This window comes from Leucopleurus acutus (genome assembly GCF_964270905.1).
Source record: "Leucopleurus acutus genome assembly, chromosome: 2".
Taxonomy (NCBI): Eukaryota; Metazoa; Chordata; class Mammalia; order Artiodactyla; family Delphinidae; genus Leucopleurus; species Leucopleurus acutus.
In genome coordinates, this window is record NC_139143.1 from 181154689 (window position 1) to 181170718 (window position 16030).

Consider the following 16030-nt stretch of genomic DNA (forward strand, 5'->3'; position numbering starts at 1 on the left):
AGTTATTCATTTATTGTTTTCTTTCTAGGTGCGTGCTATTATGATGCTAATCAGTCTATGTATGTGTTTGGAGGCTGTACCCAAAGCAGCTGCAATGCTGCCTTCAATGACCTCTGGAGACTTGACCTAAATAGCAAAGAGTGGATCCGACCTTTGGCTTCAGGTAAGAGAGAAAATGCTGATCTTTGCTTCCTTATCAGGTAACCCCCTTTGTGTGGAAACTCTACCTGATCCTTTAGGTGTTGGTCTCAAGAACAGATTATTGGGGCCCCAGATCCTTTGTCAAATCTGCTTGTAAATGCTAAGAGTAATATGCTTGTGTAAGGTCTTTGAATTTTTTTTTAATTATACTTTATCATTAGTATTGGTACCCTGCCAAAATTGCTATACTACTGTGTGAATTCATTTGTGTGGTTTTCTGAAGTACTTGTACAGGTGTGATATGTTCTTTGGTATGAAGTTGAGGTAAGAGCAGAAGAAGCACAGTCGTGAGAACTGTAGTTGACTGACAGAAGCTATTGTCCCAGGGCTAAGATGTCTGAATATCTTGTTGTTGCCAGCTCAGGTATTTGGGGAGTGTATGGAACATGCCTCTGCTGGTTACTTTTAACAACTCAGGAGTGTGGGAAGATTCCACAGTAGGTACATTCCTGCACAGTCCCACTATGCCACAATTCTGGCAGAAAGAAACTAGATTATTTTCTCTTTTGACCTAATCTTTCTTGGGGAAGAAACACACACACACACACACACACACACACACACACACACACACACACACAAATTGTTTTTGCACTCACGAGGCGGGACAGTTTGAAAAGGCACAGTTATGAGATTGGAGGGGCTGGTGTGATGGAGAAATAGAGTCCACTGAGTATAAAGTATTCTGCTAGATTTGTTGGCAAGCTCTTCCCAAACATTCTTCATTGGCTTTTCAAGGTTGGAATTCACTCTAGGACTAAGGAGACTTGGGTATCCCTTGGGCAGATTCCATACTTATTTAGGTCTTGATTTACTTTGATTACTAAATGGAAGACAACATGGTGTATTAGAAAGGTCACTGGACTAAGAGTGAGGAGACATGAGTTTCATTTCCTGGCAAAATCACCAATTCTCCATGTAACTATGAACAAGTTACCATATCTTTCTGGGAGGAATATGGAGGAGGAGCAGAAGATTCTGTTTTTAAATGGGTCGGGAAAGCTGGTTTATGTTTCGTTTATTTCTGTAATGACTGCTGTGAATATCTAGGCCAGAGGCTTAAAATCATTTCATGAGAAGAAGCTACATTTTGCTTCCCCAAAGCTGTAAGTTCTGTTTCTTTCCTCTGCAGTAGGCAAATATAGGAGGGAGGAGCATACTGACAGTGGATAGTCACAAGTGGGGCTGGGTTTTGTACAGATGAAATTCTTTTAAATTATTGGAAAGATAAAGAGATGTTAATCATTAAAATTTTTTGAAGATTAGTATTATTTTAGAACCTTCAGAATTTTGTACTTTGGAGCATTTCCTTTTCTAGCACTTTGTCCTTTATTGTACTTAATGCAATATTGATTAAAATCTAGAATCACAGATTCTAAAATGCAGAGGGTCTTATTGGCTTAAACATCCTACTGCCATTGTACTTGTTGTCCAGGCCCCATTTCAGAGTAGCTTTGATGTTCCACTCGCAAAATACAAATACTGCCTTTCTCTGTTTCGTAACTAAGCTTTATGCCTTTGGCATGGGTGTTGCTCTTTCTTGTAGATGTGGAGCTCTGGACCTTCATAGCCTGTTGGCATCTACTGTGCTTATTTTTCCTTATTTCTCCCTATAAGATAGACATGGGATGTTTTGTTGTTGTTGTTGTTAAATACTAAGTTTAAAGGCAATGCTTTGAAATCCCCAAGGTAGAAGTATCAGAGAAATAACTGACTTTGTAATTCAGATTCTACAATGGATCTGAATTTTTTTTATTATTATTATTAATTTATTTTTTAGCTGGGTCGGGTCTTAGTTGCAGCACGTGGGATCTTTTCATTGCGGTGCAGTATCTTCGTTGTGGTGCACAGGCTTCTCTATAGTTGTGGCGCGCAGGCTTCTCTCTAGTTGTGGTTGCGCAGGCTCCAGAGTGAGTGCACAGTCTCTCTAGTTGCGGCACGGGCTTAGTAGGCCTGCGGCATGTGGGATCTTAGTTCCCCCACCAGGGATCGAAACAGCGTCTCCTGCACTGCAAGATGGCTTCTTAACCACTGCACCACCAGGGAAGTCCCAGGGATCTGAATTTTTTAAAAATACAGTGTTACCCAAGTCTTAAGTTTCTCAATAAAGAAAAAAATCGCCATTAAAAAAAAAAAAACAATGTTAGACTGTTCCCTTTTATAAAATATATTAGCTCCTGAATGTTTAGAAGTAATTTTCTAACAAAATGTCTCAAAGAATCTAGTTTCTGCTTCCCTTTAATCTACAATTAGACCCTAGTTTTAGAGGGGTGGAAACTGAGCTTCTTGAATGTCTACTTTAAAAAAAAAAAACCCACTAATTTAATAAAGAGTCCTATGAGATTCTCATTTAGGCAGAAATCCCATGGGAAGATTGCCTCGGGAAATGTTTCTATACGCTGTCATGAGTCGCAACCAAAATTACTTCCTAACTGAAACATCAGTGAGTCTTTCTGAATAAAACACAGTTGTTGGTATGTCTTGGTGTGCCTGACTCACCCGTTTTCAGTGCATGGTGGTGGCTAAGTTAGATGGTAGCTGAGAGAAGGGTGCTACCCCCACCCTTTGGTACCAGATGTGATGTCTTCTAGCATTTGAGTATTTGCAAGTGATGGGCATCTAGGGTGATAGTTTTTTTTTGTTTTTTGTTTTTTGTTTTGTGGTACACGGGCCTCTCACTGTTGTGGCCTCTCCTGTTGCGGAGCACAGGCTCCGGACGCGCAGGCTCAGCGGCCATGGCTCACAGGCCCAGCCGCTCCATGGCATGTGGGATCTTCCCAGACCGGGGCACGAACCCGTGTCCCCTGCATCGGCAGGAGGACTCTCAATCACTGCGCCACCAGGGAAGCCTAGGGTGATAGTTTTAACAGTGCTCAGTCTTCAAAAGTGTAGCTCTTTGGAAAAGAGCATCAAAAAACAGTGGAACAGTTTGGGTTAAGAGCAGAATCTTGATAAAGAATGCTATTGTATCAGGTATCTTTTTACATGTGTATTTGGTTTTATTACAGATGAGACTGGAGCATCTCATTTTGGTTGGTGTCTTAGCACAGGCTGCCATAACAAAATACCAAAGTCTGGGGGGATTTAACAACAGAAACTTATTTCTCACAATTCTGGAGGCTAGGAGTCTGAGATCAGGGTGCTGGTGAAGGCTCTATTCCTGGCTTTCAGAGAGCTAGTGAGCTTGCTGTGTCCTTACATGGCAAAGAGTGAGTTCTGGTATCTCTTCCTCTTTTTATAAGAGTATCTAAACCTAATTATCTCCCAAAGCTCCCGTTCTCCATATGCCATCACACTGAGATTAGGACTTCAACATATGAATTTTGGGAGGACAGAATTCAGTCCATAGCCGTTGGAATTAATGTGATTTGCCAATGAAACCTTGTCTTGCATTCCTTTTGAAATGATAGAAGGAGGGAGCATCTGGAGGGAGTATGGTGGTGATGAGTGCTGGAATGACAGCTCTTACAGTTGAGAGAGACCTACAGTACTTCTCCGACATTTTGGAGTTACGTGAGTTACCGCCTCCTCCCTTTTACATGAGGGTAGGTGATCCCTACCCTCATGGAGCTTATACTGTAATGGGGAAGAAAAAAAAAAACAGTTATGAAGGAAATGAGGAATGAGATACAGAATAAGAGGGGGAGATCTACTTTAAACAGAAGACGACCTTTTTTGCTGAGATATGAAAGATGCAGCAGGGAAGGAAGTGATAATGGCATATACAAAGAAGAGGACATATTGGAGGAACTGAAAACAGAGCTTTGTGGATGTAGCATAATGAGCAAGGGGTAGAGTGGCACAGATGGAGTTGAGGTATAGACGGAAGCCAAATCATTCACAGACCATAGTCTGTGAGATTTTGAGATTTTAAGCAAAGGAATATTATGATCCTGTTTACATTTTTAGGAACACTTTTGCTGCTATTTAGGAAATGGGTTAAAGAAGGCAAGAAAATAAAGCAGAGAGAACAGGTAGGAGGCTATCAGAATAGTACAGGTGAGAGACTGTGATGGCTTGGACTAGAGTCCTAACAGTGGAGATAAAGAGAAGTGAATGAATTTGAGATGAATTTTTGTGTTAAAAATGATGGGACTTCTTGATGGATTGGATATGGGGGGGTGAGAGGGTCAATCAAGGCTAACTTATGTTTCAGGTTTGTTCACTTAGGTAGGTAGTGGGGCCATTTGCTGAAATGGAGAAGAAACATTTGGAAGAGGTTTTTTTTTTTACCTCTTTAAACATTTAAGTGGTGGTATCAAGTAATTAGTTGTTATGAGGAGTTTGGCATTTAAAATAGAGGGCTTGACTTTCCTTAAATGGCAGTACAGTCCTTTTGCTTAGTTAATTCTTCTTTTATCCTTCATTTGTTCATTCAGCAAATATTTATGGATTGCCTACTCTGTGCCTGGTATTGTTTTAGATGCTGGGGATACATGACTGAATAAAACAGACAAAAAATCCTACTGGAGATTAAATTCAAGTGAGGGAAGACATATTTAAAATGACAGGTACAGGGCTTCCCTGGTGGCGCAGTGGTTAAGAATCTGCTTGCCAATGCAGGGGACACGGGTTTGTGCCCTGGTCCAGGAGGATCCCACATGTCGCAGAACAACTAAGCCCGTGCGCCACAACTACTGGAGCCCGTGTGCCCCAACTACTGAAGCCCGTGCGCCTAGAGCCTGTGCTCTGCAACAAGAGAAGCCACTGCAATGAGAAGCCCTCGCACCACAAAGAAGAGTAGCCCCTGCTTGCCGAAACTACAGAAAGCCCACGTGTAGCAACCAAGACCCAACGCAGCCAAAAATAAATAGATTTTAAAAATAAAATAAAATGACAAGTACCTAATATAATATATTAGAAGATGATTAATGCTATTGAAGCAAAACTATAGCATAGTAAAGGGGATGAGGAATAGGGGAGATTATAACTAGGGGGATCACGGTAGACCTCATGGAGAAGGTGACATTAGAACAAAGACTTGATGGGTACAAGAAGTGAACCATGTGGATATCTAAGGAAACAACATTCCAAAGAATAATCAGTGCAAGGGTTCAGAGGTGAGAGTGTGCTTGGGACAGTCAAGGGGTAATGTGAATCCTGTGTGGCTGGAGCAGAGTGAACAAAGGAGACTGTACTAGCAGAGGTTGGACAAATAATGGAGGAGAGGGTGTCCTACATATTAGGCTTTCTGGCTGTTATAAGGACTTCGTGGACTTTGTCATATTCTTTGAGTGAAATGGCTGATGATTTAGGTTGCTGAGAAGACTGTCAGATGGCAAGTGTAGAAACGAGGAGATCAGTTAAGAAATGGTAGCAATAGTCTAGGCAAGAAATGATGGTGAGTTGGACTAGGGTGTTAGCAGAAAGATAAAAATTGGATGCATTGGATAGAGCCCACAGTTTGGATATGGAATGTGAAAGAGAGGAGTCAAGGATGGCTGTAAGGATTTTTAGCCTAGGCACTTGAAGGAATAGAGTTGCCATTCACTGAGATGAGTAAGACTGTGGGTGGCCAGGGTTGGCAAAGTGCAGGAGAGATGAGAGATTCAGTTTGAAGCATGTTAAGTTTGAAAGGCACATTAGGACATCCAGGTAGAAAAAGGTATGTGCCTGGAGTTCAGGGGAGAAATGCAGGCTAGAGATTTTTGTGTAGATAGCCAAATGGGAGTCATGTAGATGGATTTAAAGCCGTGAGACTGGATGAGATTACCAAGGGAGTGAGTGAAGACAGAGAGGCTAAGTCTGGGAGACTCCACCATCTGGAAATCAGGGAGGAGAGGGAAACGGCAAAACATTAGAAAAAGAGCAAGGTTGGGTGGGGTGGGGGCGGTGGTATGAGAATACCAGGGGAATGTGGCATCTTGGAAGCTACCATACTTGCACGTGTTTCCAGAAGAGGAGGAAATAGTCAACCATGTCGTATGCAGCTAAGAGGTCAAGTCATATGACTGAGAACTGACTTTGAATTTAATAAAGAATATTTTCAATGAGAGGTAAGGATGAAGCCTACTTGGAATGGTTTTAAGAGAATGGGAAGAGAGGAGTTAAAGATAGTAAGTATGAACAATACATTAATTTTTTTAAAAGGGTGTTACTATAAAGGAGAGCAGGGAAGTGAGGTGCTAAGTAGAGATGAATGTAGAATTGAGAGTTGTTTTTTTTTAAGATGGCAGATATAACATGTTTATTTGCTGATGGGAATGATTTTCTAGAGGGAGGAATTGATTTGGATAAAGAGGAAGAATTAATTGCTAGGACAGTGTCTTCACATAGTGACAAAGGCAGAATCTACTATACAGGTGGAGGGCTTGACTGTGGATAGGAACACTGACCCTTTATCCAAAGGAACAAGGAGGAATATCAGATTACGGATGCTGGTGGATGGGTAGATGTGGGAACTGGTGGAAGTTCTCTACTGATTGCTTCATCACTCAGATAAAATAATTAAGAATGGAACAGAACAGAAGCCCTTGGAAATCTGGGCTGGTGATTATGAATGTACAATTATACTCATTGTAGTCTTTGCCAGGCGGTTCTAGGAAGTTGAATGTTTCGACTCCCTGTATTGCACTAAGGTAACACCTTCACTCTTAGTTTTGTTTGACTCGGCCTGTGTTCAACTCCCAAAGCAAATGAGCAGTTCTTAGGACAGGTACTTCAAAAGACTAATGTTTGAGCCACTCTTTCTAAAATACCCTTTATTCAAACCGAAGCTAATTTTGGCATCTGTTTAATACATAATGTCGTAAGTCACAGCCTTTTTTGGTTACTTTAAATCAAGGTAGAAATTTTCACGTTTTAATATTGGACTGTTGTTGTGATTTTTAAAACTTATTAAACATTAGCTCACACCCATTTACAAAAGGGAAACACATTTCATTTTTAAAACTCTCCATAGTTATGAGAGTCTATAAATTTTGGGAGGGCCTATAAATGTCAGGTAAAGATTTAAAGCTTAGCCTGTCAGCTCTGGTCCTGGAGCACAGGTGATTTTCCTACCACATTCTCCCCATAGAATCTTCTTTCCCAAGGATTTTTTTTTTTTCCCCTTTCTAGTTTCTTCCCTTTTAGTCACACGTGGAGTTCCAAATGATGGGTTGTGGTTCAGGCCCTTTGTTTTAGAAAAACATATCAAGGTCTGAGACACACGTACTAGATGCCTGTTCTAATCTTGGCCTTGCTACTTCTGAGCTACTTGCTTTTGAAGTTAATCACGTCTGCATTTTCTGGGCCTCGATTTCCTTCACTGTATAAAGAGGACAAGACAAGACCACTGTTCCTAAAACTACACAGCAAATCACCTGGGAAACTTACTAAAAATATAGATTCCTCAGCCTCATAACAGTCACTCGCCTGTTCTCAAGGGATTGGGGATAGAGTGGCAGATCTGCATTTTAAAAAAGAAAATGTCCCAGTTGATTCTAAACCTAGCTAAATTTGGAAACCCTGGATCGCTGCGAAATCTTCTTGCTTTCTTACTGTGCAAACTGTGACCTCACTTTGTTGTCACAGTCTATTAGGTGGGTGTGTGCCAAACTGGACTCCCTAACTGTTGTTAAGAATGACCACTCTGTGCTCTCTTAGCTGCTTCTTTGTAGAACTAGCTACCTGTTACCCTAGTTAGGAATAGCCTACTTTCTGAGGAAATGGTTATGGAGAAAGGTTTTGGGTGTTGGTTGCCCCAGACTCTTCATACATACTACCTAACTTTCAAACCAACCCAACTAGGTTGGCACTACTGTTATCCCCATTTTGCAGGTGAGGAAACTGAAGCTCAGAGAATCACCTAATAATTTACCTAAGATCACACAGCCAATAAGTGACGGAGCAGTGATTGAAACGCAAGATTTTGTCTCTAGAGTCTGTGTTTTTTCCTACTATGACATGCTGTGAGTAGTTTTATTTTATTCTATAGTTTGCTAGTTTCACATTATCAATTTTACTTTTTAAATGGACTTTTAAATTTTAGAATAGAACAGAGTTCCCACAACCAGTTTTCCGTGTTGTTAACATCTAGTCATAATAGTACATTTATGACAATTAATGAACCAATATTGATACATTATTATTAACTGAAGTCCATACTTTATTCACATTTCCTTATTTTTTTATTCTGATGTCCTTTTTCTGTTCCAAGATCTCATCCAGGACATATTACATTTAGTCTTCAAGTCTCCTTAGGTTCCTCTTGGCTATGACAGTTTCCCAGACTTCCTCGTTTGTTGATCTTGACAGTTTTAGGGGTATTTTGTGGACTGTCATTCAGTTGTGGTTTGTCTGATGTTTTTCTTATGGTTAGACTAGAGTTATGGATTTGGGGGAAGAAGACCATAGTGGTATAGTGCCCTTTTCATCCCATCCCTTCAAGGGTAAATGCTGTCACCATGATTTATCACTGTTGATGTCAGCCTTATCATCTGGTTGAGATAGTGTTTATTAGATTTCTCCACTATAATAATTATTCTTTTTTTTTCCCTCCTTTTAAAATTCTTTTTTAAAGTTTGTTTATTTTCCTGTGATTCTCTTTTCTTTATTTATCGTTGCCCTTGGTCCTTGATATTCAATTTGAGGGGGAATAACTGAGCTGTCTGGCCATTATGTCTATCATCAGAGTCAGGAAAGAATGATGAGCAGAGGGTATGCCAGCAAAGAAGCCTTTTCGCAGCTTAGAGAATTTTAAAATATCAACATGATTTGCCTTTTTAAATTTTTTGGTGGGAAGCAGGAGGATGCTGAAGACAGAATCTCTCTTTTATTATGACTTAACCCAATCAAGATCCTTCCAGCTATCCAGAGTCAGAAGCTCTGTTGGAAATAATTTTGTTTCCTTAGGACCATTCCCCAAGAGAAAAATCACATCTTACAAAATCACTGAGTAATCCTGCAGAAAGTCTACTTTTGGAGTCAGGGGCAGGAAAAAGAAAGAGTATTGGTCATATCAGATGTTTATAGGAAGGCCAGAGTATCCTCAGAAGCTGAGAAGTGCTGGAACTATCCAGAAATAACTGCCCAGAGTGTCACTGTTTCTCTTCTGTGTAAATGATACCTTAAAAATGATACTCATAGGGTTCTTGGATCCATTGATGAAGCTTTCTGTTCTGTGTCTAGTGGAAATGCTTACTCTTAGGTTTTCTACTGCCCTTTCCTGAGCCTGTGGTAATATCGCCTGGAAAGAAGGAAGTCTGGGACTGATACCTGGCACCAGATATAACCAAAACAGCTGACAGAAAAATGTGTTCAGGAGATCACCCAGTCCTTCCCTTGCCTTAGGTCCCAAATGTCAATGCTGACATTGAAATAGCTGGATGTGGAATTTTTTAGAATAAAATGTATTAGTGTACTTATAGGCATTAGATTCTGCTTTTTAACGTTGCTTTGCATCTAAACACTTTATACATTTTTTTAAAAAAATCACCATTATATGTAAGTGTGTTCTGAGAATACCTGTCTATGGAGAAGGGGGAGAAATGGTTGCTTATCAACTGGTAAATATTAGACTGTGTAGCAAGAGGACACTGTTGCATGCCTTTCAAATGCACTTCAAGCTTCTCTTCTGTCATAAAAACAAATCATTGATCCCATTGTTTTAATATTTTCTTCATGAAGGAGAAGTCCCAATTTGTTCTTACCTACAGATCTTTTCTTGATTACCAGATGTATTGATTACCAAAATGTATTAAAATCTGTCCTTAGTTTATCTCTTCCATGCTGGAAATTCTGTATCCTTTAACTTTATTCATTTGGTCCAACTCATGAGCCTTTCCTGTCCTTTCTTAAAACCTTCTAATCTTTTTTCTTATTTTAGATAGAAGTTCAGAGTGTCATTGAGAATATAAGCGGTGACTTTCTTTAGAATTCTGAGCTTTCATATCTACACGTGTGTTCATGTCTGCCTACTATCTTGACCAACAATTTTTGGTTGCTCTTGGATTCCTTGTGCAGTAAAACTCTCAGACCATCTAGTGTTTCTGTTTATTGTCAGGTATACACATAATTCCCTACCCCACACCCTACCCCGGGCAAGAGCACTTCATGTTTTATGACCACAGTAAACTTCATTTTGTATGATTTATTAATGTTGTGTCCTGAATGAAGTTTTAGAAAGCTAGTCCTGTATGGGGGAACACAAAGGTATTGTCCTTGTGTTATCTCTGACTTCTCCTTCCCCATGAATGACCCTGTTGGTTTCTAGTACACTCAGCACTACAGTGTACCACCTCGTGCCCAGTGCACATTGTTTGGCTGTTTACAATCCAGGATCAGGCCAGTTTCTCAAGTTTTCCAACTCTCTTAACCTTGAGGAGATTTTGTAAAGAATCTACAGGGTGCTCTTCCCAGGTGGGCGAGAGTTGTGTTTGGTCATTTATTAACTTAAAAATATCAGCCTGAATTCTGGGACACTGCTTTATCCTTTCAGAGCTCAGAAGCTACCTCTCATCTCTTCTTTGGGAGATGAACTCTTGAACTATACTTTAATTGACTACTTGTCAAACAAGTAGTACCCTGATTATTTTCTTTTTTCTGTAGTTCTCTTGAAAGTGGCTGTGGGCTGTGGATTTTATATGTGGTTTGTTGGCTTTTGCACTGTGTTCCTTTCTTGCTTTCTCTTCCCATTTTAGTAAGCTTTGTGAAATCCCATTGCCCAGTCTTAAAATGTTTGTTGCTATTTGATTTATATGTATATATGAGTTATAGAGTGGTTAGATATTAAATGAGGAATGTGTTCTTAAAGACCTCACATAATGAATTTTAATTCTGACAATGGATTGCCGTTATTTCTGTTTACTGGTGAAAGTAGTGGGTGATGCCATGTGACAACAGTGTAGCATGCTTTAACGTTAGCTTTGGCATTAGCCATTTTTTCTTTCTTAACAATAAATTTATTAAGACAGTTTACATATAGGGAAATGAACAAATCTTAAGTGTATAACTCAAAGACTTTTTTACATATGTATACAGCCATGTGATGATCACCTAGATCAAGATACAAAATACTGCTATAACTTCAGAAAGCTCCCTTTGCCCCTTTCCTGTCAGTACCACTCCCCACAGAGGTAACCACTATTCTGACTTCCAAGAGATTTTTTTGAGATTCATCTTGGTTTTTTTTTTAAGATTCATCCATGTGGTTGCATCTATCAGTGGTTTATTCCTTTTCATTGCTGTCAGTATTCCATAACATGAATATACCCCTTTTTTTTGAACCCATTCTCCTGTTGATGGATACTTGGGTTATTTCCACTTTGAATATAGCTGCAGACAACATTCTTACATAAATTTGTTTGTGGACATATGCACTCATTTCTTACTTAAGACCTACTTGTCAACTTTAAAGAATATTCTAGGGGGCTTCCCTGGTGGCGCAGTGGTTAAGAACCTGCTTGCCAATGCAGGGGACACGGGTTTGAGCCCTGATCCAGGAGGATCCCACATGCCACGGAGCAACTAAGCCTGAGCGCCACAACTACTGAGCCTGAGCTCTAGAGCTCACGAGCCACAACTGCTGAGCCCATGCACCACAGCTACTGAAGCCCACACGCCTAGAGCCCGTGCTGTGCAACAAGAGAAGCCACTGCAATGAGAAGCCTGTGCACCACAACGAAGAGTAGCCCCCGCCCGCCTCAACTAGAGAAAGCCCGCGTGCAGCAACGAAGACCCAACGCAGACAAAAATAAATAAATAAATAAAAGAATATTCTAGACACACTAAGTACCCAGAGAGTTCTCTCCTCACTTAGTCTTGCTCTAAGTAGGAGGATATGTTGATATAACTAAGTATTTTAGAGGTTTGAAGAAAAAAGACCACTCAGCTAGTAATTAAAGGTACACTCATTATTAGGGCCTCATAACCTAAAGTGATGGGAGGAAGAAGGCTAGTTGGTGGTAGTACCATTAAGAGCATGGTTTTTGTGCCGAGCAAACATAGGTTTGCATCTGATCTCTTCAGGCTAAGGTTGCTTAGTAACCGGATGACCTTAGACAGGTTGTTTAACATTTCATTTGCCTCACCTATAAGGTAGACATGGTAATACCTACATTTCATAGTTTTTGTTCAGATTATATACTATATATATATATATATACTGAAGTCCTAGCTGAGGAGTGTATATATATACTGAAGTGTATATATATATATACTGTATATATATACTGAATATATATATATATAGAATATATATATTCTATATATAGAATATATTTGAATATATATATTGAATATATATATATTGAATATATATATAAAATATACTGAATATATATATATATATATATACTGAAGTCCTAGCTGAGGAGTGTAGAGAGTGGTCATAAGTTATCCTCGAGTTCCCAAAGCTTGAAAAGTGCATTCATTCCTTTGTTTGTTCATTTTCATGCCTTTATTTATTGAGTATTTATACCCAGTGCTGTTCTAAGTACTGCAGATATAGATGTGAACAAGCAGCAAGATCTGTAAGACAATAAACAAATCAATACGAAGAAAATATAAAGAACTAAGAGGACAATAACTGGTGGTGCAAGAAAGTAGATGGAGGTGTTTAAATAAGTTATAAAATGTATATAGAGCCAGGACTTATATGGATGGATAGGTTTTTAAAACAAATATGACTTATGAGGCGAAAAGTAGTAAACTAATGAAATAGGATTCTGTTCACAATTTGTTACCTTTTTTTTTTTTTTGGCCCCGCCGTTTAGCTTGCGGGATCTTAGTTCCCCAACCAGGGATCGAACCCCGGCCCTGGCAGTGAAAGCGCCAAGTCCTAACCATTGGACTGCCACAGGATTCCCTGGTACAATTTATTTTTAAGACTAGTTGTTTTCTTTTGTTTTGAAATTTCTTTCTTTATTTTTGGCTGAGTTGGGTCTTCGTTGTGGTGCACGGGCTTCTCATCTCGGGGGCTTCTCTTGTTGTGGAGCACAGACTCTAGACATGTGGGCTTTGGTAGTTGAGGCTCACGGGCTCTAGAGCTCAGGCTCAGAAGTTGCGGCACGTGGGCTTAGTTGCTCCGTGGCATGTGGGATCTTCCTGGACCAGGAAACGAACCCGTGTCCCCTGCACTGGCAGGCGGATTCTTAACTGCTGCGCCACCAGGGAAGCCCAAGACTAGTTGTTTTTATTAAGATTATGTGATTTTTTAAAAAATAACTCTGACATATTTGAATCTCCATCTCCATTTTTTTGGTTTTCATAGTAGGAAGGCACCCAGGGCCCAGATACCATAGTGTTAATCGCTTTGAGGAAGGCATAGGATGTTAAGTGACTACTTTAAATTCTTTGTTGAGTGAGCTCCTTCCTGCTTCATGGACCCGTTCCTGGTTAATCTTCTTTATGAGTTGGTGATTTCTCCTTGTCTCCTCTAGCCCTATGCAATCCTGGAACAGCCTGGATCTGTGGTGGTCTCGGGAGATGTGAATGAGAGCAGAGCCAGTGGGTTCCCCTAGGAAAGGAAGGAATCCTTTCTGTTTATTTATAAAGTTCAGATCCTGGGATTTTTCCAGAATACATGCTTTTCTAAGGTGGGTACACATTCTCTCCTGGTGGAGAGAAGAGTGGGGAAATTTGCATAGCACAAATCTGGGTGAACTTTAGTCCTCTAAGGAAGAGAATAAATAAGGTTATACCATATTTCAGTTTAGCTCTCTCCTGCCTGACTAGGATTTTCCTGTTTTGTTACCAGGCCAGAAACTTTATGACTAGCAACATTGTTTTGACTTCTAAACAGAACCACTTAAAAGGGCACCCCACCCCTACCCCCCACCCTGAGAACTGCAATTAACAAATTACCAGATTAAACTCAGACTCTGGACCTCATCTCCTTCCCCAGAAATTGAATCAAAAGACTACTTAAAATGGTAACAAGGAACTGTTACTGGTTTTCATGTTGTTAGTTTTTAACTGATAAGTGCTGCCTTATTTATCAAGTGGTCTTTCATGTGGGTTTGTTTAGAAGTGAAAACAGTGCCAACCGGGAATTTCTTTTTGTTCATGCCTATGGCCTATATAGTTATACAGGATCTAAAAGTTTCTCATGCCTATTAAAAAAGTTCCTCTTGTTTTGGATGTTCTGTAAATGACCCAGGGAGTGATGTTTTTAAAGATATGGGTATAATTGTAATAATGAAAATGTGTGCCATGAAGCCTGAGATCCAGATAAGCTTTGTCTAATATTAGTGAGTTGTTTTGATATCAATCAGTAACTTTCTGACCATGTTGCAACTGAGGAAAAAAATAGGAAAAGGAAAAAAAAAAATTGGAGTGTGAGGGGAACACCTAAAGAAGTGTTTGGTCTTTCCCCTGATGAAAGGCACACTGATACCTCCAGGGTAGGTTGTGATTAACTGGAGCCAGGTCTTATCCCAGCCCACAAGGGATCCGTAACCATTTGGCTTCCTTGGAGGGGTTCAGTTCTGCAAACATTTTCATGAGAAATAGTTCCTGTTCTTTAGGATAATATAATAATCTTATTGGGAGATTCTAAATGGATAATTTCAGCACTGTCCTAAATGCTCAGATTGAGGTTAGATAAAGGTTGTCCCTCTCCATTCACCCCTCCCTCCCCTAGGAGGGTCTTTAGCCTGGGAAGGAATGTGCTGGTCCTGAAGAAAGCCATGTCTAGAAGAACTTAGTTCTTTTGCATCCAGTACCATGTCCTTGGTGACTAACTTAAGTCCCTATTTTAGAATTAAAGAGCACAGTTGGCTAGAATCAAGTCTTGGAAAGCAAGAGTTTAGGGGTTCTGTAGTGACTTTGCCAAAGAGTAACTTTATATTTATCTCCTACCTTTGTTCTTTAAAATAGGCATTATAGTTTTGTATCTTCCCTGGGCATGTAAATAATTGAGGAGACTCAACATAATTATTATTGGCCACATTGAAGTTCAATTGGAAACATTTTCATTAGCTGAAGAGAAACTGATATCTGTTCCAGATAGAACCTCTGTGGTCCTGGCTGCATACTTTGGAGACCATTCTGAATAGTTATTAGTCTTCAAGGTGTTTAGAGTGCCCAAGACAGACTTTATACTCATGAATTGTGTTCTTCTCAGTTTTCCTTTTGTCTCCCCCTTCCTCAAGTCATAAAACCATGAAACATGCTTTTCTTGTTCTGATTACAAAGTATTACCTATAAAATCAAACCAGTTTAGAGATGTAAGCAGTTAAATTATAACTCCAGTAGTTTTTCTTTAAAGGGTCTCTTCCCTCCTAAGTTATAAGTGCCAGCCTATCTTCTTGTGCCCTATAGGTTTTCTGATTTCAGATGCTAATGCGGTGTTCTGGGAAATACCTCTCCAAATTATCCTTCTCTTGACCTGTGACTCGTGCTACCAAGGTCAGTCACTTCACACACTACCATAATGACAGCTCTGTCATACCAAGGGCTTGGTCCACTTCCCAAGACCCAGCTTGGGTCCTATCAGCAAAATTCATCTCCCCCTACTCCCTCCCCCCCGCCACACACACACCAACTCAGGCTCCTCACTACCACAGACGAGTACCCACAGAAGAGAAACTGTGAGGTAGGGTTGTTGGTTAATCTGGTCTATCTGGTCTTATTTTCCCTCAAGGCCAGTTTTGTGTGGGATAGACGAGAGTATCGCATTTGGAGCTGCGAGTGAATGCCTTTCATTGGACCTACCCTGAGAAAGTGAGTGCGAGTGAGGAGTTGTTAATATGAGATGGAGAGTATGCCCTGAAACCTCAGTCCCATTATTCATTCTTTAATGTCCCCTTTGGCATCATTACTACAAAATAGTAATTATTTGAAAGCATCCAGGGAAAAGTTTTTGACTTCCAGTTAAGCAATTTAGACCCCCTTTTTAAAAAAGCAA

The 16030-nt window shown here is 40.0% G+C and overlaps 1 protein-coding gene across 1 annotated transcript in view; it reads left to right on the forward strand.

Moving 5' to 3' along the window:
• The window catches only part of FBXO42 (F-box protein 42), a 94391-nt gene that overhangs the window by 64444 nt on the left and 13917 nt on the right, over positions 1-16030 (forward strand). Inside the window, exon 4 of the mRNA XM_082832754.1 lies at positions 29-163. Within this exon, the coding sequence (XP_082688880.1) occupies positions 29-163 (135 nt within the window). The remainder of the gene's footprint in view (positions 1-28; positions 164-16030) is intronic.